General features: G+C 54.1%; 1 protein-coding gene across 8 annotated transcripts in view; it reads left to right on the top strand.

Annotated features, from left to right (window-relative positions):
- The first annotated feature begins 1,934 nt into the window (after positions 1-1,934).
- The window catches only part of EMID1 (EMI domain containing 1), a 95,746-nt gene continuing 70,809 nt past the window's right edge, over positions 1,935-26,871 (top strand). For 6 of the 8 annotated variants that reach the window (XM_073312548.1, XM_073312547.1, XM_073312544.1 and 3 more), the window contains exons 1-2: positions 2,399-2,595; positions 2,774-3,200. In XM_073312548.1, coding sequence (XP_073168649.1) covers positions 3,082-3,200 — 119 coding nt within the window. In that variant the 5' untranslated portion in view covers positions 2,399-2,595; positions 2,774-3,081. The other 2 variants (XM_073312545.1, XM_073312550.1) reach the window with 2 other exon arrangements.

The raw sequence follows: 26,871 nt of genomic DNA, 5'->3' as shown, positions 1-26,871 counted from the left end.
GCCCATGTCGGCTGGCATGGCCGGCTGTGGGTTTTGCTTTGCTGTGTAGACGTAACCCTCGGGAAAAAGCAGCATAGGTGTAGTTTGACTTTTATATTTGTGGGGGGGGCAGTTCTAGTCAGTCCAACGTGGCCCTGTGTGTGTGTGAGCAAGTTCCATGCCTGCCTGAGGCTTGTAGTGGGGGGGTGGGCAATGGCTTCCCACCCCCACCCCATTCTGCCCAATGGGAAAATTTTTTTGAAAGGGCTCCTGTGAACCATTTGGAGGAGCTGTGAGCAAGGGAGCAGCTGTAGAGGAACCTTTGCAGGGATCCCTCTCCCTGGAGGGCAGGTTTCCACTTCAGAGGCCAGGAGCCATGTGCACTGGCTGAGACTGGGGCAGAGAGATATTTGATGGAGACTCAAGCATCCCACGCTCCAGATCCTATCCCCTCGCGTGTTGCTCTTTCTTTGATTCCACTGCTCACAGAATTACAGCTGGCCAAAACTCAGTTTTCCCTTTGCAGCAAGCACAGTGGATTTGTCATGAAAGCACAAAACTCTGGGGCTGAGCAAATATAGAAAGCAAGCAAGGAAGAGTCGCTTTCAAACCCAGTTAAGGGTTCACATCTCTCCAGCTTAAACATCGATTCATTTACCTGGCACACCCTGTTTGTTACCATTGTTTCTTTCAGCCACTCCTTCAGTCTTCGGTGCAATAGAAGTAGATCGTCATCGCCTTTGCTAATTGCTGAGGTGAGGATGTTTGTGTGGGAACCAGAGCTAACGCTGACTCCCTCCCAAATGTTCTCTGCCCTGGCTGCATCCTGCAGTTTAACTCATCAGAAGCCTGCATCTGTGATAATGCATGGTACAGGCGGATATTAGTTTCCCTGTCATCTTCCTGCCGTGGCAGGTGTGTGGTATTGTGCTGATGATTTTGCAGTAGGAGAAGCCAGGAAGAGAGAACGCAAGACCCTGATTGTATTAAACTCAGGCCACCAAGCTCAGATCCACTTCTGGGGCTATGGCTACTCTACAGCTTAAGACGACACACATTATGTCACCCAGGGGTGTGAATTAGCCACTCCCCGGAACGACATTGCTTATGCCAATGTAAGCGCCGGTGTGGATAGCACTATGTTGGCGGGAGAGCTTCTCCCATCGGCATAGCTACCGCCGCTCACGGTGGCTAGAGTAATTAAGCTGACAGAAGAGCTTTCTCCCATCACGCAGAACGGCTACACTGGAGAGCTTACAGTTTGCAGCCACTTGGGAGCAGCCGCTCCTCTGTAAGCTCCCTAGTGTAGCCATAGCCTGGGTCTGAAGTCCAGTGGTGTTTGCATGGGGTGGGGGTGGGGAGTGCTTTGGACCATGCAGAAAATGGGAGAGGGGGCACAGTTTGGAAATTTGGATGCAGGTCTGGATTCGGGGATGTGTGGCTCTGGAGCCAGCTCCAGCGCTGCGGAGAGTTTAAGTCCGGGGAGTTTTGGTCCAGGTTCTTCTTTGTCTCCAGTAACAGCAAAGGGAGCAGCACAGAAAATGACTGGCTTGCGATTATGTCCTGAAGGATAAAGATCCTCTTGTTTCCCGTGATCTGGCAGTGGAGAATGGGGAGCAAAGTAAAAGGGACAGAAACACACATAGTCACAGCACCTCCCCTTCTAATGTTAACACTGCTGCTCTTCCTGCCGTGGCAGCCCCAAGGCCCTGACCTTGAGCACCCCCCCCTCCCCCCCGCTGCATGCCCTTGGCTCCTCTCCTTCATGGGACTGGTCTGAAACTGAGAGGCAGGGTCTGTTCTTGCCTAAGGAGCTGCTTTTCCTGGGCTGCACGTTCCCAGCCACAGAGTGGTTCCTGCCTGGGAGAGACAGGAAAAGGAAGTCCCCAGGCCACGCCGTCAGCTGGTGAAGTCTATTGAAAACAAAAGCCCTGATTCTGCTCAAATGCTGGCACCCCATTCGTTCCTCCTGATTTACACCAGCCAAATCAAAGCCGAAAGGGAGCCAGACCCCAGCTGGTGTAAATTCGGGGCAACCATCAAAGTAAGTGGAGCACTATGGAACTACACCGACTGGGGACTTAGCCCAGATTGCGCCGCCTCCCCCTTCACCTTTCCAAGTTTAGCAGCGGCTTCCTGTTGGGCCTCTCTCCTTTACACCGATGTAAATTAGGAGTAAGGCCACTGCAGCCAGCTGTGGAAGAGGAAAATTGGACCCTTTCCGAGCAATCCCAGGAAGTGGCTTTCTGTGGAGGGCTGGATCTGGGAAGCAGAAAGAAGTGAGCTCTGTATATGATCTAAGTGGCTTCCCCCTCCCCTTGCCGCTTAGCAAGGCTGGGAATATGAAATCAGTCCACGTCTTGAACATGAAGGGGGGGGTGGGAAGGAGGAGAGAGCAACGCTCGTCTTTTGAAAAGCCTCTGGGATTGTTTGGGTTCCTTAATCCAGTCGAAAGAAAGGGGCAGGACTTTGAGCTGCCTTTAATCGCTTTTCCCTTTGCCAAACATCCCAGCGGTAAGAGCAACGCTGGGCAGAGTGCGAGAGGAGGAAAAGCTGGCTTGCAATAGCCCCCAGCCCCTCTGCCTGGGCCCTGAGGAAGCTCCAGAGCGTTGGAAGGTGAGAGAAGCTGGCGCTCCCTCCCTGTGGCCCATCTTTTCTCCTGCAAGTTTGCAGCGCAAAGAGGCGATCTCTCCTCTTTGGTAATTAACTGGAGTCTCCCCCCAGCTGCTGCAGGAGCCCCAGCCAAGTTAGTGCAGAGAGCGACTTAACTCCAGTTATTGTTTTTGTTTTTCAGGACCGTGCAGGGAGGATTGGCAGCACTGATCTGAGTTCTCTCCCCCCATCCCTGCAAGCTCAGCTTCCTCCTTCGCGGTCCCAGCTAAACCGGGCTTTATTCCGACCGGGCCTGGCACCGGGCCACTACACTTCTCATGAGCCCCTGTGCCAAGGGGGCTTCTCTTTTTTTCTCAATGAGAGATCCTTGAGCGCCTGCCTTGGCCGGAGGAGGGGGCGTGTGGGAGCACATTGGGGGGATCGGCTGAGCTCAAGAACGATCAAGGGCTCTGTGTGAGCTCAGAAGCTCTGGCCCCAGGGCCGGACACGATGAGCATGCCGCAGCTCAGCTGGATGAGGTGCCTGCCAGCTGCCCTATGGCTGTGCTGTCTGCTGCCTGAGGGGAGCTGCACCTGGAGCCTGGCCGGACTCCAGCACGCCAACCCAAGGTAAAGAGCGTCTCGGCAAGGGCAGCCATGCGCCCCTGGGCTGCCCGAGTGTATGCCTGTGCCTAGGGCACAGGGCTGGGCGTCAGGAGACCCAGCTTCTGTTCTTGGCTCTGCTGCAGGGAGCCTTGGCCAAGGCTGGGTGGCTTGAATGCCCCCTCTGCAGAGGAGTGTTGTCCTCCTTTGAACAAATTCTGGAGCTCTACAGGGGTGAGGTGCTTGCCCTCGCTGTTCTGCAGCATGCCATCAAGACAGCGGGGGCCTGGCGCTAGGTGGGCCTGTGAAAATACCCACAGATAGGAATAATAGCAGGAAGAGACCTGATTTGTGAATGTCTGTTGAGAGTAACAGGTGAGTGGCAGCTGGGCGTATAGGGGGCCTTTTGGCCCTAGCATGCTGGCTTGGGTTGGCCTGTGGTGAGGCTCAGCTTCTCTTTGCAGAAAGGCTCGGTGGGAACAATGTGCATCAGCTGAATTTCCTTTGGACGAGCTGGCAGATTGGGGTTGAGGTGTGTTGGCTGAGGACCCTGGGGCTCACAGCTCCAGGCTGCTCTCTATGATCTACTTGGTCTGTGGACAGACCAGGGCTGTTAAACCAGCACCCCAGTCAGTGTGGGGAGTCATCTGGAGTACTGTGTCCAGTTTTGGGCCCCACACTACAAGAAGGATGTGGAAAAATTGGAGAGAATCCAGTGAAGGGCAACAAAAATGATTAGGGGTCTGGAGCACATGACTTATGAGGAGAGGCTGAGGGAACTGGGATTGTTTAGTCTACGGAAGAGAAGAACGAGGGGGGATTTGATAGCTGCTTTTAACTACCTGAAAGGTGGATCCAAAGAGGATGGATCTAAACTATTCTCAGTGATAGCAGATGACAGGACAAGGAGTAATGGTCTCAAGTTGCAGTGGGGGAGGTTTAGGTTGGATATTAGGAAACACTTTTTCACTAGGAGGGTGGTGAAACACTGGAATGCGTTACCTAGGGAGGTTGTGGAATCCCCTTCCTTAGCAGTTTTTAAGGTCAGGCTTGACAAAGCCCTGGCTGGGATGATTTAGTTGGGGATTGGTCCTGCTCTGGGCAGGGGGTTGGACTAGATGACCTCCTGAGGTCCCTTCCAACTCTGATATTCTATGATTCCATGATTCTTACTGAGGTCTGGGGAACCCTGGAGGAGTTGCTGGTTCTGGGCAGTATCCAACTTTTGTGATGTTTGTGGGAAACGTTTTGCTCTAGAAATATCTCCATCACTGGATCCGTGGGGCCTTCCGATGCCGACTGGATCAGGGACACTGTGTGCAGAAGCATTTTCATTTCCCCTTCCCATCTCAGGCAAACCCAGGAAGCACAGAGCAGTGCAAACCTTGGTAAAGATCCCAAGTTAGAAGCAGCTTTTCCCAGCCCCACTGAGTAGCTTGAGGCACAGCTTGGGCTGAGGGTGCAGGGCAGCTGTTGACTTATTCCATGCAGGAATGGTCTGAGAAGCAACACTTGGCTCTGATTCCAAACTTCTGGAGAATCATTTGGGGGGATTCAGAGCTGGGGTTTGGTTCAGGCCCTTCACTACTAGTCTTTGATTCAACTGACTGTACAGCAACAGGGTGGTATGGAAACCTTACACACATACCCTCCTTAGCCCTAGCAGAGAGCTGATCCTGGGAACACCCTGGCCCACTGGGTGCTGGGGGAGTCAGGCTGCTGCTGTGGGTGAAGCAGGACTCAGGGACAAGAGGCCTTTCAAGGTCTCCACTGGGAACATCTGCAGAGAAATCTGGCCTGGGGTGAAGCAGCTCCAACCTGCCCCAGCCAGCAGATGCTTTCCCAGCCCAGTCAGAGGCCGGGGGCTGTGAGTGAGGGTCCCTCCCTAGCCAAACCTTACCCACCCCGGGCCCTGGCTTCCTTTGCTCGCTAGTACTGGGCACTTGCTCTTCAGCCTCTGCTTTGATTGGTGAATCCCAGCCCTCCCGGAGGCTTGGGAAATGAACAGTGAAAACTCGGCTGCTCTAGCCATGGGGCGTAGCTATCATTGTGAGCCGTGCCTTAGCAATCCCACAGAGAGATCAGATGGCTAGATCCAGACCATGATGGAGATCCACTTGGGGAGACTCATGAGCTCTAGGATCACACCTGCCCCTTCTTGGGATAGACCATGGTCTCCAGACTTAGACCTGTGTTGCCTCCCCTTCTACCCATCTCCTGCCCTGCTCTTTGCTGGCTGCCTTTGCCACATGCCAAGGGGAACGCCTGCTCTCTGGCCCTCACCCACGGAAGTTGTCTCCACAGCTTCTTGTCACTGACCTACTTAGGGCTGCACTGTTTAGCTTTTCCACAGTGGATGGTTTAGTTTTCAGGTCCCGTGTGTTTGCCATGGCAGGGCCTCCCTGCCACATCCCTGCTAAGGTTCATAGCTACAAAAAGGATATGAGCCATGCCAAATGCTGCGTGTAGTTGGCCCAAGGGACATGCTTTTGAGCTACACAGAGCTCTTCTTCAGGTCTGGAGAAGGTAACCAAAGTGTCTGAGCTAAGTACAAGGTGGGACAGATTGTTAAGCATATGGGTTCACACATGTAAGAGATCCCTTAAAATAAAGTGAGCAATGAACACCTCTGTAGTGGTCAGAGAACCAGAGTTAGCAGGCAGCAGGATGTGTAATGGGCCATAAAGCCAGTTTAGCGTCTCTGTTAAGTCCCTGGTTTTTAGTGTCTGGCAGAGTTATGGATTTCAGTTCCACTTCCCAGGCTCGTCTCTTGAAGGTGTTGTGCAGGTTTCAGGCAGAGAGAGCTGAGATGCTCTGATGAAAGGTACGATATAGGTGTTACTTATTCCCCCAAACCCACCGTAAGCAATAACTGTGAGATGGGCTGCAGGGAGAGGAGACGCTGGAAGGCAGAGCTTCATTCCAGCAGTGGGCTGATCCTGGTGACAGGGCGTGTTATAAACAGGACAGCTCTGGGCTTTCTGAGGTGCTCTGAGATGCTCCAGCTGGAATGGCTGTGTGTGTGTGTAATGGCTGAGAGGGCGTAGGTGTGCAAGGCCAGAGAGGGGGTGTGTGGGGGAGGGGTGTAAGGGCAGAGAGCATGTGGGGGTGTAAGGGCAGAGAAGGTGTGTGGGTGTGGAATGGCAGAGAGGGTGTGTGGGGGTATAAGGGCAAAGGGGTGTGTGTGTGTGTAAGGGAAGAGGGGTGTGTGAAGAAATTTGACTCAGCCGGACTCTCACCCTCTGGGGCCCTTTGATTGCTGGTCAGACACTTCCCTGCGTTGTGGGGCCTCTCTCAGGAATGGCTCCGTGCTGCCTGCTCTTCAGCCTGATTCTCTTGTAGCCTCCTGACACTGGAGAAGCTGTGGGGGCACCACTATGGCAAGGGACCCTCTGCCTCCTGCTGCAGCAGGCAGGGTTTGGGTGACTTTGCCTCCTCTCCCCTCCATAGGATCATAGAATATCAGGGCTGGAAGGGACCTCAGGAGGTCATCTAGTCCAACCCCCTGCTCAAAGCAGGACCAATCCCCAACTAAATCATCCCAGCCAGGGCTTTGTCAAGCCTGACCTTAAAAACTTCCAAGGAAGGAGATTCCACCACCTCCCTAGGTAACGCATTCCAGTGTTTCACCACCCTCCTCGTGAAAAAGTTTTTCCTAATATCCAACCTAAACCTCCCCCACTGCAACTTGAGACCATTACCCCTTGTCCTGTCCTCTGCTACCACTGAAAACAGTCTAGATCCATCCTCTTTGGATCCACCTTTCAGGTAGTTAAAAGCAGCTATCAAATCCCCCCTCATTCGTCTCTTCTGCAGACTAAACAATCCCAGTTCCTTCAGCCTCTCCTCATAAGTCATGTGTTCCAGTCCCCTAATCATTTTTGTTGCCCTCTGCTGGACGCTTTCCAATTTTTCCACATCCTTCTTGCAGTGTGGGGCCCAACACTGGACACAGTACTCCAGATGAGGCCTCACCAATGCCAAATAGAGGGGAATGATCACATCTCTTGATCTGCTGGCAATGCTCCTACTTATACAGCCCCAAATCATAGAATGTCAGGGTTGGAAGGGACCTCAGGAAATCATCTAGTCTAACCCTCTGCTCAAAGCAGGACCAATCCCCAATTTTTACCCCAGATCCCTAAATGGCCCTCTCAAGGATTGAACTCACAACCCTAGGTTTAGCAGGCCAATGCTCAAACCACTGAGCTAGCCTGACAACCTAACCAGCTTTCTAGCCAGCTTATAGTCCCTTCATCCAGCCCATACTTCTTTAATTTGCTGGCAAGGATACTGTGGGAGACCATGTCAAAAGCTTTGCTAAAGTCAAGGAATAACATGTCCACTGCTTTCCCGTCATCCACAGAACCAGTTATCTCATCACAGAAGGCAATTAGCTTAGTCAGGCATGACTTGCCCTTGGTAAATCCATACTGACTGTTCCTGATCACTTTCCTCTCTTCTAAGTGCTTCAGAATTGATTCCTTGAGGACCTGCTCCATGATTTTTCCAGGGACTGAGGTGAGGCTGACTGGCCTGTAGTTCCCTGGATCCTCCTTCTTCCCTTTTTTAAAGATGGGCACTACATTAGCCTTTTCCCAGTTGTCTGGGACTTCCCCGGGTCACCATGAGTTTTCAAAGATAATGGCCAATGGCTCTGCAATCACATCAGCCAATTCCTTTAGCACTCTCGGATGCAGTGCATCCGGCCCCATGGACTTGTGCTCGTCCAGCTTTTCTAAATAGTCCCGAACCACTTCTTTCTCCACAGAGGGCTGGTCACCTCCTCCCCATGCTGTGCTGCCCAGTGCAGTAGTCTGGGAGCTGACCTTGTTCATGAAGACAGAGGCAAAAAAAACATTGAGTACATTAGCTTTTCCCACATCCTCTGTCACTAGGTTGCCTCCCTCATTCAGTAAGGGGCCCACACTTTCCTTGACTTTCTTCTTGTTGCTAACATACCTGAAGAAACCCTTCTTATTACTCTTAACATCTCTTGCTAGCCGCAACTCCAGATGTGAAATCAGGAAAGCCAAATTACTCCTGCATGCCTGAATAATATTTTTATCCTCCTCCCTGGTCATTTGTCCAATCTTCCACTTCTTGTAAGCTTCTTTTTTGTGTTTAAGAGCAGCAAGGATTTCACTGTTAAGCCAAGCTGGTCGCCTGCCATATTTACTGTTCTTTCACGCTCTTTGCCCTCCGGTGAGGTACTGGTGCCAGCTGTGCGGCCTGGCACAGAGACTGTTCTTTCTGTATCTTCTACCACGCCATTGTTCCCCCTCCTCCCCTGCCCCCGAATCTGTAAATGCTTGGAATAGAATTTCCTGTCCTACCTCTTCTATTCTTTGCGCTGCCCCCTGTTGGCCAGGACACCACCCACCATGCCCGACCTGCATTCCCTATGTGCAGGATAGAGCTTGATCTGCCTTCTGCTCCATTGCCCTCTGTCATTATACCATGGCAGGGCGCCTAGACCCCGTTGTGCTATCCGCTGTACAAGCATCTAGGGAGACATGCACCCTGCCCTGAAGAGTGCTCAGTCTGACTAGTGGAGGAGGCAGATGAAGGGTGGGAGGGGAAACAGGTGTATAAAGGGGAAGTGACTTGCCTTATGTGTCTTTCAGGCCTTTTGCACTGACTTCACTGCTGTTATACCCAGGAGGGATTTGGCCCCTTCCCTCTGGAAAACCACCCCTCTCTCTGATCCTTTCCACCCTCCACCAGCCCCCCCAGAGCTTACCAGACAATGATCCCTCTCCTGCTCTTTAAAAGTAAACAATGCCCCTCCCCCTGGCAAATTCTTTATCCTCCTCGCAGGGCAGCTCCTTTTCAAAGGCCCTTCTCCTCGGAGAGCAGACAGGCATCTCACAGGTCACAAAGCAGCAAGATGAATCATCTGGCCTGTGGCTCTGCAGCCAGGGAGCCCCACCCTCCTGTGGGTCCCTGGCTCAGGCCTGCTTGGGCTGTTTAATATTGACTCCAGCTGGCTGGGAATGGGAATTGCCATTCGTGGGAAATTCTGAAATGATTTTTCATTCCACATTGGAATGAAATTTCCCACAAAACAGATCATCCCCCTCCCCCCAAGCAGTTAATTTGGGATCATTGCAAAATGCTTCATTTTGATACAAACGTGCCCTTCCAATAACATTGATTCATATAATTTTGACTTTGATATTACATTCAGCTATTCAGCGCCATACAGAGGATAAATATGATTGATCGAAATATACAACGGAAATAAGGATTCAAATACATCAGCCAAAATGAATTGAATTGAAATGAGACAATTGAAGAGAAACATTTTTACCTTGTGAAAGTGAAATGAACATTATCGAAATGAGAAAGTTGAACAATTTGTTTCAACTTTTTCCTTTCAAAAATTTAGTCAGAATTGACACATTCCTGCAACATGTTTTGATTTTCACAAAACTGCAGTTTTCAATGGAAAACTCTTCTGATGGGTGTTGTTCGGCCAGCTCCAGTATCCATAGGGTGAAAGCACTCGGGGCCCTGTCAGGATTGGGGCCTTGTGCTGGGTGCTCTGCAAATAGGCATCAAGGCGTGGACCCTGCCCTGAAGAGTCTTGTGTGGCTCCCACGATGACAGGTGGCATGAGGTATGGGTGCAGTTGGGCATGGCTGTAGATAGGCATGGGTGCAGGTAGGCATGGTGCGTGGGTGCAGGTGGAAATGGGACCTGGATCTGGGTAGGCATGAGACAAGAGTGCAAGCAGGCAGGATGTAGGGCAGCCTGGGCCATGGCGGTAGGTGGGCATGGGTACGGGCAGGCCTGAGGTGGGTGCGGGCTGGCATGCTATAGTGAGGATACTGGAGTGCTCAGCTCCCAGCAGAGATGTGTGGTAGCAACAGGGCCAGGGTTTAAGAGTGGTGCAGGGCAGCAGCCTGCTGTCCGGGATCGTAGGGATGGGGAGGGCAGCAGAGCAGCACACTCCACACTGGGGGCAGCGGCAGGGGCCCAGGTACCAGTGGGCAGAAGTAGGAGTCCAGGCCAGGAGACTAGGCACCCAAGACTGGAGGACCCAATCTGGGGATTAGCAAGAATGATCAGGAGCTTAGCTGTGCCTGGCTGGCCACAATCCCCATGGGCTTCTCCCTAGTGAATCCTGGTCGCTCTCCATGCCCATGCTGCAGACACATGCAAGTGCTCCCTTCACTGTCTGCATGGCCTGGGCTCCCCAGGTGCCAGGCTCTGCACGAGCTAAACGCAAGTTGTTCATTCACAGGCTGGGGGGAGGGAGCCTGGCGAGAGCCCAAGGGGCATTCGAGCAGCATGCCTGGATAGAGCATAGCCTAGGTCAGCGACCCGGAGCCTGCCCCACACTGGACGTAGGGTGCCGGAGTTCTGTGTGGTCCAGTCCCTCAGCAAGGGGTGACTGGCTGGAATCGGAAGGGCACAGCACATTGGGTGCTGAGCTTTTACAAATCTGAAACCAACTGTGGGTGCTGAGCCCTGGAGAACCTGGTCCCCTGGGAAAACCCCAGAGACAGCCCCAGCACTCAGTGTGCCCCCCCAAACCTCCTTCTTTCCCCATTCTAGCCCCGGGGCACTGCTGAGGCAGGGGTGGGGAGCTCCCAGCTGTTCCAGCCCCCGGGGCACTGCTGAGGCAGGGGTGGGGAGCTCCCCGCTGTTCCAGCCCCGGGGCACTGCTGAGGCAGGGGTGGGGAGCTCCCCGCTGTTCCAGCCCCGGGGCACTGCTGAGGCAGGGGTGGGGAGCTCCCCGCTGTTCCAGCCCCGGGGCACTGCTGAGGCAGGGGTGGGGAGCTCCCCGCTGTTCCAGCCCCGGGGCACTGCTGAGGCAGGGGTGGGGAGCTCCCAGCTGTTCCAGCCCCGGGGCACTGCTGGGGCGGGGGTGGGGAGCTCCCCGCTGTTCCAGCCCCGGGGCTCTGCTGGGGCAGGGGTGGGGAGCTCCCCGCTGTTCCAGCCCCGGGGCACTGCTGGGGCAGGGGTGGGGAGCTCCCAGCTGTTCCAGCCCCGGGGCTCTGCTGAGGCAGGGGTGGGGAGCTCCCCGCTGTTCCAGCCCCGGGGCACTGCTGGGGCGGGGGTGGGGAGCTCCCAGCTGTTCCAGTCCCGGGGCTCTGCTGAGGCAGGGGTGGGGAGCTCCCCGCTGTTCCAGCCCCGGGGCACTGCTGGGGCAGGGGTGGGGAGCTCCCAGCTGTTCCAGCCCCCGGGGCACTGCTGGGGCAGGGGTGGGGAGCTCTCAGCTGTTCCAGCCCCGGGGCACTGCTGGGGCAGGGGTGGGGAGCTCCCAGCTGTTCCCGTGCTGTTGCAGGGGTCAGAGGAGCGATGCTGATATCAGGGTCTACCAGCAGCAGTCACTGTGGGGCTGGTTCCACCCCCTCTCCCAGCACAGCTGTGGCGGCTGTTGGGAAGAACGTGGGACGTGCCAGCTAGTGGGGTGCTGCCAGGCAGGGGGTGGGGGAGGGCCTCCAGCTGCAGCCACTCAGTGGGTTTGTGCAAGACAGGCAGTCTGCAACAGATTAGCCCCCCGGGAGAGCGCTGAGTGCGACAAACTGCAGCATCCCCCCGTGTGGGCACGGGAGCCAGCACGCCAGGGTCTTTGTTCTGCTCGGCTTCATGGCATCTGCTCCCTCGCTGTGTGGGGAGCCGTGATGGAGAGGAATCCCAAGCAGGCTGCCCACATGCTGATTTCCACCATTCCAGCGCCCAGCTGGGAGCGTGGCCTCCCTCGCCACACAGATGGCCCCTTAAAGCCAGACGCACCCAGGCCTTCCCTTGCACCTGGTGCTTAGCTGGGCAGAGGGAGTCACAGCTGCGGTGGCAGGGGCTTGAGCCTACCATGCAGACCCAGGGTCTCCACTGCTGAGAGCCCAGTTTCCAGTTAGAGAGAGAAGGCATCACATAAAGGAGCCTTTGTGGTGGGGCGGGGGTGGGATGCGGAGGGGCCCCGGGCCCGGCCCCGCTACAGGAGGGACAGAGAGGCCAAACTGTGACAGACAACTCTGGCTGGGAATGCGCTAGGAATGTGAGAGCCAGGGAGCGGGAGGGGACCTCATGGCCTTCGCCAGCTAGCGATGCCAGAGCCACCCCTGCTCCAGGCCAGGCCCAGAGTCAGGGCTGGGCTGAGTGCCCGCCCAGGGCACACCCAGCACTGTGCGCCCTCCCACACCATGGCCCCTCTGACCCAGCTGGGAGAGGGAAGGGACCCCAGGGCCGAAGTGTTCGTTTAGCAGAGCGGGATCACGTAGACCACATGGCAACGTCTTCCAGAGACTAGCCCCCCCCAGGATGGACTGGAGCCATGGCCCTTGGGGAAGAGGGGCTTGAGCCCCTTCCCATAAATCGCAGTCCCTGATAATCCCTCAGCTTTCCTGTGAGAGTGAGAGGAAACCCTGAACAAGAGGCTCGGTGCTCCGAGGCCCCCCTCCATGGCCCCCGACCAAGGGGCTGGGCGCTCTGACCCACCCCACATGGCCCCCGACCAAGGGGCTGGGCGCTCTGACCCACCCCACATGGCCCCCGACCAAGGGGCTGGGCGCTCTGACACACACACACCCCACGGCCCCCGAACAAGGGGCTGGGCGCTCTGACCCACCCCACATGGCCCCCGAACAAGGGGCTGGGCGCTCTGACCCACCCCACATGGCCCCCGAACAAGGGGCTGGGCGCTCTGACACACACACACCCCACGGCCCCCGAACAAGGAGCGTGGTGCTCTGACCCCACCCCATGTTCCCAGAGCAAGGGGCTAGATGCTCCAGAGCAGGGGGCTTGGCGCTCTGACCCCCCTACAGTGTCTCTGCCACAATAGCTGTCTGCCCACTGGAGATGCACCAGCTGGGAATGGCTGGGGGCAGATTTGAGCCCGTGCAGTAGAGCCGAAGGGCTTGATCTCCCCATGTCCTGTCTCCCTTCCCTCTGAGCCCACTGGGAAGAGCTGCGAGTGGGGGACTGTGAAGCCTCGTGTAGGGATCGCTCTGCGATATCCCAAACCTGCCTCTCCCAGCAGGAGGCACTGTTGCAAAAGGTGCAGGAGCCAGACTCTTCCATCAGGAGGTGCAATAAAACTTGCACCAGCGTAACCCAGCGGTTGCCCCCTGTTTCCGACCCACAGCACAGAGGATGTGGGTCTTACAGCCCCAGCTTGAAAGCCTGGCTCTTTAGTTCGCACTGTACAGCTCGTGCTTTGGAGGTCCCGGGTGTCAGCCAGTGTAGCAGCTGTTAGGGGGAGGTAGCCAGCTACTGCACTCCCAGCTTTCCTCCAGCTTGAGGAGCTCTTGGGAAGGGTGCAGAAGCACTATCAGGGGCAGAGGACAGCTCCAAGGACAGGTGGTGCTGCAGACAGGAGGGATAGCTCAGTGGTTTGAGCACTGGCCTGCTAAACCCAGCGTTGTGACTTCAATCTTTGAGGGGGCCATTGAGGGATCTGGGGCAAAAACTGGGGATTGGTCCTGCTTTGAGCAGGGGGTTGGCCTAGATGACCTCCTGAGGTTCCCTTCCAGCCCTGAGATTCTATGAGTACCATTGATTATACACTGGAGCAGGTGAGCTCAGGCAGTTTCTTTGTGTGCCCCGTGAGAGGGACGGCAGTTCTCCATCTTCCCCCCCTGTTGTGGGTGAGTGGGCAGGGCCAGTCCCTGGGCTGGTGCAGGCTTCCTGCACTGGGCCAGTCCCTGGGCTTGTGCAGGCTCCCTGCTCCCCGTGCAGTCTGGGCTGGGCGGCTCCATCTCTGCACTGAGCTCAGCTCCCAGGGTTCCCCCTCTGTAACATGTGCGTTTGGTCCCTCGCCAGCCTGGCTCTGTGCTGGACTTAGCTCATCTTGGGATCCTGGCTCCAGGCTCTGCAATGGAGGGGGCTGGAAAGGGGGCAATGGGCCATTCTCCTCCCCACCATGTGCTCCCAGCAGAGGTGAATTGGACACCGCAGGCCTCACCAGCGGCATCTGGATGCAGTCTGAACTGGCCTTTTCTTTCATTTTTTAACTACCGCTGCTGGGTAAAGCCTCCAGCCCTCAGGAAGGGAAGAAGCTGGGGCTAAACCTAATATATCTGAAGAGTCAAGCCAGTAGCCTGCAGCTGGGGAGTCACCCCAGCACAGCTCTATGAGCACCCCAGCTCCTCTCCTGCAGTAACACACAGGCTGTGTGCTCAGTCGTTCTGCCGTCTCAGTGGGGCAGTTCAGTCCGCCCTAGCATGGTGCCACCCCAGGCAGACGCCATGGTGAGCACAGCCCTGGCCCCTCTGGTCCCTGCCAGCTGGGTCTCCGGAGCTGCCCGAGCTGCCCAGACCGGCTGCCGAGACTCAGTTGCAGCGTGGGGCCCACACGGGCTGGCGGCTCACGCGTCTTGGAAGAGGAGACTGCACTGATCTTGCGTCCTGGCGCTGTGCGGGCAAGGGGGCAGCAGCAGCTCTGTGTGCAGAAAACAACTGTTCTGATGCTGGAGGCACCGTGGGGCAGGGCCTGGGCATGACCTGGGCCCACTGCGGAGGATGGGCTCTTATTACTAATACCCGTGGCTGCTACGATAGTGCCTAGGGTCCATCCAAGATGGGGAGCCCTTGGTGTCAGGCGCTGCAAAAACCACAGAGAAGCCACCAGCCCCTGCCCCAAAGAGCTGCCTACGTAAACAGACAGGACAGAGGGGGTAGAAGAGGGGCAGAACACACACACAGAGGGAAAAACAAGGCCACAGGCCCCTTGCAGCCCCAGGGGCAGGTGATCAGGGACCCGGTTCTGGGCCGCTGTAGCAGTCAGGAAGGGAACACTGTAACCATGGCTCCTTCTTGTTCCACGCTTACCAGCGGAGCCAGATCCTCGGCTGCTGCAAATCAGCGTAGCTCCAGCTGGAGAACAGGCCCCCGCGGGTGCGGGTGCGAAGCAGGGGGGTGCCGGGGTGCAGGTGGCGGCCTGAGCCGTCTCCCAGGCCAGCAGCAGCTGCCCTGCTACCTGTAGCACACGAGCCTGAGCGGAGCTAGCCTGGGTCTGGCCCCTGGGCTGGGAGGCTTGAGCCCAGCTGCAGCGTAGACAAGCCCTAAGTTCACCTCAGCTCCCTGTAAGCGGCCCAGCACCCTACTTAGCGCCAGGCAGGCACCCAGGGAACCCGCTGGGGACCAGCCGCGCACTAGCCCCACCTCACCCGGCCCCCACCTCGGCTGTGCCCGGACCTGCTGGGGCCGGCGGGAGGGGCACCTATCCTGCAGCCCCAGCCCCAGAGCTCCTGCAGTGGGGAGAGGTGCCTCTTCCCCCCAGCCCAGGTGCTGCTGTGGGGAGAGAGAGCTGGGGAGAGTCCTCTCTCCCCACCATAGCCCCTGATCCCCCTCCTGCACCCCAAACCCCTCATCCCCGGCCCCACCCCAGAGCCCACACCCCTAGCCAGAGCCCTCATGCCCCTGCACCCCAACCCTCATCCCCAGCCCCGAGCCCCTCATGCCCCTGCACCCCAACCCTCTGCCCCAGCCCTGAGCCCCTCATCCCCAGCCAGAGCCCTCATGCCCCTGCACCCCAACCCTCTGCCCCAGCCCTGAGCCCCTCATCCTCAGCCCCAGCCCTGAGTCCCTCATCCCCAGCCAGAGCCCTCATGCCCCTGCACCCCAACCCTCTGCCCCAGCCCTGAGCCCCTCATCCCCGGCCCCACCCCAGAGCCTGCACCCCCAGCCAGAGCCCTCATGCCCCTGCACCCCAACCCTCTGCCCCAGCCCTGAGCCCCTCATCCTCAGCCCCAGCCCTGAGTCCCTCATCCCCAGCCCCGAGCCCCTCATGCCCCTGCACCCCAACCCTCTGCCCCAGCCCTGAGCCCCTCATCCCCAGCCAGAGCCCTCATGCCCCTGCACCCCAACCCTCTGCCCCAGCCCTGAGCCCCTCATCCCCAGCCCCAGCCCTCATGCCCCTGCACCCCAACCCTCTGCCCCAGCCCTGAGCCCCTCATCCTCATCCCCAGCCCCGAGCCCCTCATCCCCAGCCCTCATGCCCCTGCACCCCAACCCTCTGCCCCAGCCCTGAGCCCCTCATCCCTGGCCCCATCCCAGAGCCTGCACCCCCAGCTGGAGCCCTCACACCCCAGCACCCCCAATCCTCTGCCCCAGCCCTGAGCCCCCTCCTGCACCCCAAACCCCTCATCCCTGGCCCCACCCCAGAGCCCACACCCCCAGCCAGAGCCCTCATGCCCCTCCACCCCAGCCCTGAGCCCCTTTGCCCCAGCCCCACCTCAGAGCCTGCATCCCCAGCCGGAGCCCTCACACCCCCAATCCTCTGCCCCAGCCCTGAGCCCCCTCCCACACTCTGAACCCCTCGGCCCCACCCCCACCACATGAATGTTATGTGCACCCATAGGAAGGTCACGTGTCACACACAACCTCCCTATTGCTGCACATAACAAAATTTATTCCACACGTGGGTGGGAAAAATGAGAGGGACACTGGCCCTCACTATGGTCTTCTGACTTGACCCAGATTTTTTACTCCTGATATCCCCGCTGAGCAACCTAGCCACAGGAGGGCAGTAAGCTGGCTTCTGTCCTGTCTCATGCATTGGCCGGGCTCTGACTGTAGCATCTATAGTTGGGGGCAAAAGCTGGGTGAAGAATTCTGGATCTTTTATTTAATCTACAAATTCTGCCTCTTCCCCCTCCACCATCCCAGGAATTGTCTGCAGCCAGATCACCATCTTCTCACATGTATTCATTATTCAAAATGATTAAATAAGGGATGCAAATCACTGTGAGTCTGCAAAGGAGGTCAGCATCATTAGCCCCATTTTACAGATTGGGAAACTGAGGCACGGAGAGGGGAAGTGACTTGCCCAAGGTCAGCCAGCAGCAAGGCCAGGACTAGAAACCAGGACTTCTGTGGCCCAGGCCAGTGTGCTACCCACTAGGCCAAATTGCATCCCAAACAAATCCCCTCCTTTGCAACCACAAGAAACCACACCATAACAGCAGCACTCAAATCCCTCAGGACACAGGACATTCAAATCCCCTTCACAGGCTGCTTCCCTTCAGGCTCTGGGAGCAGCTATCAGACAAGATAAGACCTGATTCAGGTGTACAAAATAATGAATGGGACAGAGAAGATAAATCTGTATCTTCTGTTCCTTTTGACTCAGGAAATACAAGAGCAAAAGGACATTCAATGAGATTGAAAGACAGCAATTTAAAACTGCCACAAGAGATGTGTGTTTACACAGTGCACAATTATCCTGTAAAACTCACTGCCACAGGATCACACTGAAGCCAAGAGCATAGCAGGATTCAAAAAAGGATTGATAAAAGTGTAGCCCCATAGACCAAATGCAATCAGCAGAGGTCTGGCCCCATGCATTGCACCAAAGATGAAGGTGGCTGGCTGCGATCTGCTCTATTCTGTACAAGCTAGTTGTGTCCCAAGAGCTCCCAGCAAGCTCCTGGCCCAGCCTCTAGTTGAGGTTTGACATTGGCTTAACCTTTCCTCACAGATCTTAGGTTGTGAATTTTCAGTTAGAACAATGGTCTTGTAGCTTAGGCCCAGACCTCCGGATGTGGGTTCTGTTTCTGGCTTTAAGCTGTGACCTAACACAAGTCACTGCCCCTCACTGTGCCTCAGTTTCCCTTTCCTAAAATGGAGTTGATCATTACTCGCAGTGCAGAGGGCTTGGAAGCAGGGTTCTCACCTCTTACAAGGTTATCCTTTTCTCTTGTAACATTGGGTGTTTTCCTTTAAGCTCCAGGACCCAGAGTCATGTGATTAGGTGGGAAGCTCTTTTTTTAAAATGTACCCAGTAAGTTTCTAGCCTTCATGATGGTGGGGAAGAGCTTGCAAATGTGACCTGAGCGCAGCCTGAAGGCTCTGAAAGCAGGAGGCAAAGAAAAAGAAGCCAGCATTTCTTTATTTGAAATCTCCTGAATTTTAAGCCAATCCCATGATTTCTGGACTCTTGGCACTGGTGACACTGTGCAAGGATTAAGCCCCAGTTCATGCTCAGGACTCTGCCTGCGCACAAGACAAATGACCCCCCTCACTGGACTGGCCATGGGTCATTAATGTTTGCTAGGCCCTTGGAGATGCCCAGATGGAAGGTGGGTTATTATTTGTTGCTCTCCTTTGATCTCTCCGCTCTGCCTGGGTCTCTTTGTAAGCAGTGCTCCTGTTTGCAATGGTGCTGCCTACAACCCTGCACAGGACTAGTTTGAATCTCGCTCCCATCCCACCGCACAACACCCACTCCCGCTATTATGGCAGTGGGTCCTGCGGGCCTCGTGGGATCCTGGTCCTGCTGCAGGGCTCTAGTGCGGCCTTTACAACCTGCTCCGCTCCCTTTGACTTCAGTGCGCTCAGAGGAAAGGCCACGAGGAAGGGCTTGGCCCTGTCAAGGCCAGTAGCCAGCAGCCTGCAGAAGGAGCCGTCACGCTGGTTGCCCCAGCTGCCGCAGGCGAGAGAGGAGGCACTGCCTTTGGTGCCATAGTCTTGAGTTTTCGCAGCACCTGGTTCCCAGGCCAGGTGTCTGCGTAATGGTGATACCCTGGGAAAATTCCTCGTGCGCACTGGAGCTCACAGCACTACTCCCCGAGCATGGTGCGCTGCCGGCCAGCGCAGCTCGCTCAGAGCCCAGGAGCTCTCCTCTGCTCCTAGCACCGCCCCTGCCAGCCTGCTGTTCTCCTGTGGCACTTCGTCCTGAAAGGGGCCGAGCATCACAACGGTAGGAATACCTAGTTCTTATAGAGCGCAAGGAGGTCAGTGTCCTTCCCCTGTCTCACAGAGGGGAAACTGAGGCTTGGGAGGGCAATTACTTGCCTATGGTCACCCAGCAAAGCAGCGGCAGAGCTGAGAATTTTGCCTAGCTCTCCTAGTCTGGTGCTATTCACTAGGTGACACTGCCTCCCCTGCCTCATTGAAGCTGAGAGGAGCCCAACAGCTTCCCAGCATCTCTCAAGAGGTGGCCCCGGGTGTGGTCTTATGAAGGGTGGTTGATCACCCCATTGTACCTACCTCCCTAGGGGCCCCAAAGTAGTCCCTCCATAGAAAGAGCCAGCCACTGGGTACGCACAGTCCCCATAAGAGCCAATGGGAGGGGAACATAGAAATGTCGGGCTGGAAAGGACCTCGTGAGGTCATCAAGTCCAGCCCCTGCAATGAGGCAGGACCAAGTAAACCTTGACCATCCCCAACAGGTGTTTGTCCAGCCTGTTCTTAAAAACTTCCAGTGATGGGGATTCCACAGTCTCCCTTGGGAGCCTGTTACTAGAACTGGTCTGATAACTACTGAGCTGGGTGTGTGCAGGTGTGGGTTCATTAACATCTGGAGCAGAGATTCCCCCACCATGCTGTGTTTCCCTGCTTTTCTGGTCCCAGAGTTCCATGCGGTTCTTGCCTTGGAATCTCTGTTCTCCATTCTGTATGCTACTGGGGATGCCTCCCTGTCCCATCTTCATAAGAACGGCCCTACTGGGTCAGATCAAGGGTCCTTCTAGCCCAGTATCCTGCCTACCGACAGTGGCCAATGCCAGGTACCCCAGAGAGAATGAGAGAGAATGAACAGAACAGGTAATCATCAAGTGATCCATCCCCACTGTCACTCAATGCAAATGAAGCTAGGGGAGTTACCTTAATCCTTGTCCGGAGGGGTTTAGGCGTGTTTCCCACTGCCTTTTCATTGCTTTTCTTAAGTCTTTCTTCCGATCGGTTTTGGTTCAAGCAGAGGCTGGGAGTTGGGGGGTGTCCTTCATGAGTCAGACAGGCTGGATACTGCGCCCTGGTTCCCCAAGAACACAGAGCTGACAGGTAGCACCATTCAGAGGGTCATCATGCTGCTCTAGGAATCTGCATGCCTGAGAAGAGCAGTGGTCCATCTAATCCAGTAATCATGGTCAGGGGCTTTAAAAAAGGCCTGATCCCAATCAGTACTCAAGGGCAAAAGGTCCCAGAGCCAGTTCCCAAGCTCCTGAGCCTTCCAGTCTGCCTGGTATCCTTAGCAGTTTCTTTGCAAACATGTAAATTTCTCGCTCACACCGTTTTTCCTGCCAAAGAATGGCTGCTTAACCAGCTGATGGTCCATTTGATTATTCATAGAATCATAGAATATCAGGGTTGGAAGGGACCTCGGGAAGTCATCTAGTCCAACTCCCTGCTCAAAGCAGGACCCATCCCCAATTAAATCATCCCAGCCAGGGCTTTGTCAAGCCTGACCTTAAAAACTTCTAAGGAAGGAGATTCTACCACCTCCCTAGGTAACTCATTCCAGTGCTTCACCACCCTCCTAGTGAAAAAGTGTTTCCTAATATCCAACCTAAACCTCCCCCACTGCAACTTGAGACCATTACTCCTTGTCCTGTCATCTTCTACCACTGAAAATAGTCTAGAACCATCCTCTTTGGAACCACCTCTCAGGTAGTTGAAAGCAGCTATCAAATTCCCCCTCATTCTTCTCTTCTTCAGACTAAACAATCCCAGTTCCCTCAGCCTCTCCTCATAAGTCATGTGTTCCAGACCCCTGATCATTTTTGTTGCCCTTCGCTGGACTCTCTCCAATTTATCCACATCCTTCTTGTAGTGTGGGGCCCAAAACTGGACACAGTACTCCAGATGAGGCCTCACCAATGTTGAATGGGGGGAACGATCACGTCCCTCGATCTGCTGGCAATGCCCCTACTTATACAGCCCAAAATGCCGTTAGCCTTCTTGGCAACAAGGGCACACTGTTGACACATATTCAGCTTCTCGTCCATGTCACCCCTAGGTCCTTTTCTGCAGAACTGCTGCCTAGCCATTTGGTCCCTAGTCTGTAGCGGTGCATTGGATTCTTCCGTCCTAAGTGCAGGACCCTGCACTTATCCTTATTGAACCTCGGATTTCTTTTGACCCAATCCCCCAATTTGTCTAGGTCCCTCTGTATCCTATCCCTACCCTCCAGCATATCTACCACTCCTCCTAGTTTAGTATCCTCCGCAAATTTGCTGAGAGTGCAATCCACACCATCCTCCAGATCATTTATGAAGATATTGAACAAAACCGGCCCCAGGACCGACCCTTGGGGCACTCCACTTGATACCGGCTGCCAACTAGACATGGAGCCGTTGATCACTTCCCGTTGAGCCCGACAATCTAGCCAACTTTCTACCCACCTTATAGTGCATTCATCCAGCCCATACTTCCTTAACTTGCTGACAAGAATACTGTGGGAGACCATGTCAAAAGCTTTGCTAAAGTCAAGAAACAATACATCCACTGCTTTCCCTTCATCCACAGAACCAGTAATCTCATCATAGAAGGCGATTAGATTAGACAGGCATGACCTTCCCTTTGTGAATCCATGCTGACTGTTCCTGATCACTTTCCTCTCGTGTAAGTGATTCAGGATAGATTCCTTGAGGACCTGCTCCATGATTTTTCCGGGGACTGAGGTGAGGCTGACTGGCCTGTAGTCACCATGAGTTTTCAAAAATAATGGCCAATGGCTCTGCAATCACATCTGCCAATTCCTTTAGCACTCTCGGATGCAACGCATCCAGCCCCATGGACTTGTGTTCGTCCAGCTTTTCTAAATAGTCCCTAACCACCTCTTTCTCCAGAGGGCTGGCCACCTACTCCCCATGTTGTGTTGCCCAGTGCAGCAGTCTGGGAGCTGACCTTGTTCGTGAAGACAGAGGCAAAGAAAGCATTGAGTACATTCGCTTTTTCCACATCCTCTGTCACTAGGTTGCCTCCCTCATTCAGTAAGGGGCCCACACTTTCCTTGGCTTTCTTCTTGTTGCCAACATACCTGAAGAAACCCTTCTTGTTACTCTTAACATCTCTTGCTAGCTGCAGCTCCAGGTGCGATTTGGCCCTCCTGATTTCATTCCTACATGCCCAAGCAATATTTTTATACTCTTCCCTGGTCATCTGTCCAATCTTCCACTTCTTGTAAGCTTCTTTTTTATGCTTAAGATCCGCAAGGATTTCACCATTAAGCTAAGCTGGTCTCCTGCCATATTTACTATTCTTTTGACACATCAGGCTGGTTTGTCCCTGTAACCTCAATAGGCATTCTACCGCTTGGCTAAGGTGCTGGCTAGCCTTTTGTCTCGGAGGAACTGGTTTGTGTCTTGTCACGGGGGTTCTGCACGGCCATTAAGGGGAGGGGCGCCCCTGCTTGCTCAGTGCAAGTTTGATACTCCTTTCGCACGGTTGTAAGTCTCAGCTGGGCCAGACAAACACAGTCAGGGACTCCAGCCCTCTGGACAGAGCAGAGCAGAGCAAACAAACAGTCTAGCTTTTAGGCCTCTTAGTTGGGGGTAAATAACAACAAACTGGAGTTTCAGCCCCTTGGGCAGGGCGGAGCAAATGAGCAGGCTGTAGCCCCTTGGCTGGGGCACACACTAGCAACCAGCAGCTTCAGTCCCCTGCTCAGAGGGAACAAACAATTTATAGTCCCTGAGCCTCCTGACAGGGGCAACCAATCACAAATAGGGCTCTGACCCCCTTGATGGGGCAGAACAAACAAACAGTGGCCAGGGTCTCCAGCATTACTGGGATGGAGGGTGGGAGAACCCTGGGCCCACCCTACTCTACCAGGTTCCGATCCAGAGCCATGTGAAGCTGGTAACCTCCCAGTTTAGGATTCAAGTATCAGCATCCAGCACATTCCCTGGATCACTGCCTACCCTTAAGTCCAATGCAGGCCTGTCTTCCACGAGCAGCAGTCTGGTGTCCCTGTCAGTCTCTACTGCTGGTGTGCTCTCCACAGTGTAGTCCAGGATACCTCAGCTGTCGGGGCGGGGTTGACTGATCTTTGGTAGGGGCCGCCAGCAGCACACGTCCATCCTCCCCCTCAGCCAGCCCTGCCTGAGCTGGCCAGCTGCCTTTTATCTGCTCCCACCACCTGGAGCATAGGTGAGGGGGCATGGCCTCTTGGGTCCAAAGTGACTGGTTAACCCCCATGTGGCTGCCCGTCACATGCCTGCTTTTCTAAACTTGGAGCATGTGTCAGTAAAGTCATACAGTAGAATCTTATAACTTTACATACAATGTTGCCACACATATTTTACCAGGACAATAATGTTCATCAGATTATGAGTTTTCAAGTGATACCTCACAAAGCATATGTGATAAATGACGGGGGGGATAGCTCCCTTTTGTGGACATCCAGTGAGCCAGTTGGCTATGGAATCCCTCTTGGTGGTTGTTCTCTACTTGCTTTACCTGTAAAGGGTTAACAAGCCCACAGGTAAAAGGAAAGGAGTGGGCACCTGACCAAAAGAGCCAATGGGAAGGCTAGAACTTTTTAAAATTGTGAAAAAACTTTCCCTTTGTGTCTTGTTTTCTGGAGAGCAGAGACACAGAGCAGCAATGCTGTAAGCAGCTTTAAAACCAGGTATGAAAAAACATCAATTCATACCTCGAACCTACTTATCTGAAACCCCAGATGTGTAAGTAGATGAAGAATGTCTAGAAAGAGGCAATTAGGTTTATTTCTTTTATTTTGTAAGGCTTGTGGACTCCTCTGTGCTAACCCCAGATGCTTTTGTTTTGCTTGTAACCTTTAAGCTGAACCTCAAGAGAGCGATCTTGATGCTTAATTTTTGTAATTGTATCTTTTAAGATCTAGCAAAAAGCCCAAGTTCCAGATGTATTTTCTTTTGGGGGGGGGGGTTAATAAAATGTACCTTTTTTAAGAACAGGATTGGATGTTTGTGCCCTAAGAGATTTGTGCACATGTTTAATTAGCTGGTGGCAACAGCTGATTTCCTTTGTTTTTTTCTCAGCTCTTCCCTGGAGGGGGGGTGAAAGAGCTTGAGGGTGCCCCACAGGAAGGAATCCCCAAGTGTGCCTATCTGGGTTCTCAAAGGGGCGGGGGGGGTGTTGCACTTGGGTAGTGGCAGCATCTACCCATCTAAGGTCAGAGAGAAGCTGTGACCTTGGGAGTTTAATACCAGCCTGGAGTGGCCATTATGAATTTTTAGAATCCTTGCGGGCCCCACCTTCTGCACTCAAAGTGCCAGAGTGGGGAATCAGCCTTGAGAGCATACTTTGTACCAAATTTATCATAGTCCTGTAGAAAGGGAGAACCTAGGGATATAGACTGTCACACCACATGCCATCCAGCCATATCCTGAGTAACGCGACTCACACTTGTGCTGTGCGGTTCTTTCTCTCTCTCCCTGGAGGATGTCTTGTTTTGGCAAGGCTGGATTTTGGTTTCAAATGCCCATCCAGCTTCGTGTGTGTGTTAGAGGAAGCCAGAGAGAGACTGGCACTAGGCACTTGGAGTAGAAGACAGGGAGGTCTAGGATGGGCCTTAGCTCCTGCGGAAGTTCGTTCCACAGTCTGGGACTGTTTGCCCACTTGCTGGCGGCCTCAGCAAAGAGGCCAAGAACTGATGAAGGCCAAGAACATGCCTCAGAAGCTGAACTGCCTTGTCCCAGAGTTCAGGCATATTGCAGTGACCGTGCAGGGGAAGGTGGCAGGGAGGGGGCTAGCCATGCCCTCTTTGGGGCAGGGACAGTCTCTGGCCTGGCCTATATTTAAAATATAGATTGAAACAGCTACAGCTGAGTGCCTGCCACCCCTAGTGCCATGGCGTCGCTGCCCTAAGGCTCAGCGTAGACGCAGCTAGATTGATGGAAGAATGTTTCCATTGACCTCATTGCTGTCACTCAGGGAGGTGGTGTTCCTGCACCCCTGCTGTTGCTGTAGAATCATAGAATATCAGGGTTGGAAGGGACCTCAGGACGTCATCTAGTCCAACCCCCTGCTCAAAGCAGGACCAATCCCCAACTAAATCATCCCAGTCAGGGCTTTGTCAAGCCGGACCTTAAAAACTTCTAAGGAAGGAGATTCCACCACCACCCTAGGTAACCCATTCCAGTGCTTCACCACCCTCCTAGTGAAATAGTTTTTCCTAATATCCAACCTAAACCTCCCCCACTGCAACTTGAGACCATTACTCCTTGTCCTGTCGTCTGCCACCACTGAGAACAGTCTAGATCCATCCTCTTTGGAACCCCCTTCAGGTAGTTGAAGGCTGTTATCAAATCCCCCCTCATTCTTCTCTTCCGCAGACTAAATAAAATCAGTTCCCTCAGCCTCTCCTTGTAAGTCATGTGTTCCAGCCCCCTAATCATTTTTGTTGCCCTCCGCTGGACTCTCTCCAATTTGTCCACATCCTTTCTGTAGTAGGGGGACCAAAACTGGACACAATACTCCAGGTGTGGCCTCACCAGTGCTGAATAGAGGAGAAGAATCACGTCCCTTGATCTGCTGGCAATGCTCCTACTAATACAGCCCAAAATGCCATTGGCCTTCTTGGCAACAAGGGCACACTGTTGACTCATATCCAGCTTCTCGTCCACGGTCACCCCTAGGTCCTTTTCTGCAGAACTGCTGCTTAGCCATTCGGTCCCTAGTCTGTAGCAGTGCATGGGATTCTTCTGTCCTAAGTGCAGGGCTCTGCACTTGTCCTTGTTGAACCTCATCAGATTTCTTTTGGCCCAATCCTCTAATTTGTCTAGGTCTCTCCGTATCCTATCCCTACTCTCCAGCGTATCTACCTCTCCTCCCAGTTTAGTATCCTCCGCAAATTTGCTGAGAGTGCAATCCACACCATCCTCCAGATCATTTATGAAGATATTGAACAAAACCGGCCCCAGGACCGACCCTTGGGGCACTCCACTTGATACCGGCTGCCAGCTAGACATGGAACCATTGATCACTACCTGTTGAGCCCGATGATCTAGCCAGCTTTCCACAGAGCCAGTTCACCATAGAAGGCAATCAAGTTAGTCAGGCATGACTTGCCCTTGGTGAATCCATGCTGACTGTTCCTGATCACTTTCCTCTCCTCTAAGTGCTTCAGAATGGATTCCTTGAGGACCTGCTCCATGATTTTTCCAGGGACTGAGGTGAGGCTGACTGGTCTGTAATTCCCTGGATTCTCCTTCTTCCCTTTTTAAAATATGGGCACTATATTTGCCTTTTTCCAATCATCCGGGGCGTCCCCCGATCGCCTGTAGGATGTGTCCGCACTACGGAGTTGTGCTGGCATAGGTACGGCCCTGGAGCTATGCTGCTCTGGTCCCTATACTGGAAGAATGGCCTTTCAGCACGTCTTTGTACAGCGCCTGTCACAGGAGGTCTCCAATCTTGATTGCGGCCTTGAATGGGTGAAGGGGCCTGTGACGTTGCACTCTATATTATTTTATGAAAATATGCTAATGAGTGTGAATATAATGTAACTGGAATATGCTTCATGCAAAAGGTCTCTTGTGAGGCCTCACAAAGCTTATAATCCTCACAAAGGTATCCTCACAAAGCTTATAATCTACTGAGTGAGGTCATCCTATTTGTATAAATGTATCATTCTTGTATCTGAAACTATAAATATGAAATATAACTCTGAGGTCCTATTGTAATTATGCAAAGTGTGGGCCACTAATGGTGGCTTGGAATCTTGATGGCTCCCATTAACCAGGACAACTGGTTGTCGATGGCTCTGTTTACTTGTAAGCCCTGGTCTACACTAGGACTTTAGGTTGAATTTAGCAATGTTAAATCGATTTAAACCTGCACCCGTCCACACAGTGAAGCCCTTTATTTCGACTTAAAGGGCTCTTAAAATCGATTTCCTTACTCCACCCCTGACAAGTGGATTAGCGCTTAAATCGACGTTCCCGGCTCGAATTTGGGGTACTGTGGACACAATTCTATGGTATTGGCCTCTGGGAGCTATCCCAGAGTGCTCCATTCTGACCGCTCTGGACAGCACT

This window comes from Lepidochelys kempii, chromosome 15, assembly GCF_965140265.1.
Source record: "Lepidochelys kempii isolate rLepKem1 chromosome 15, rLepKem1.hap2, whole genome shotgun sequence".
Classification (NCBI taxonomy): Eukaryota; Metazoa; Chordata; order Testudines; family Cheloniidae; genus Lepidochelys; species Lepidochelys kempii.
Note: the sequence above shows the minus strand (reverse complement) of the source record. Positions and strands in the feature narration are given on the sequence as shown.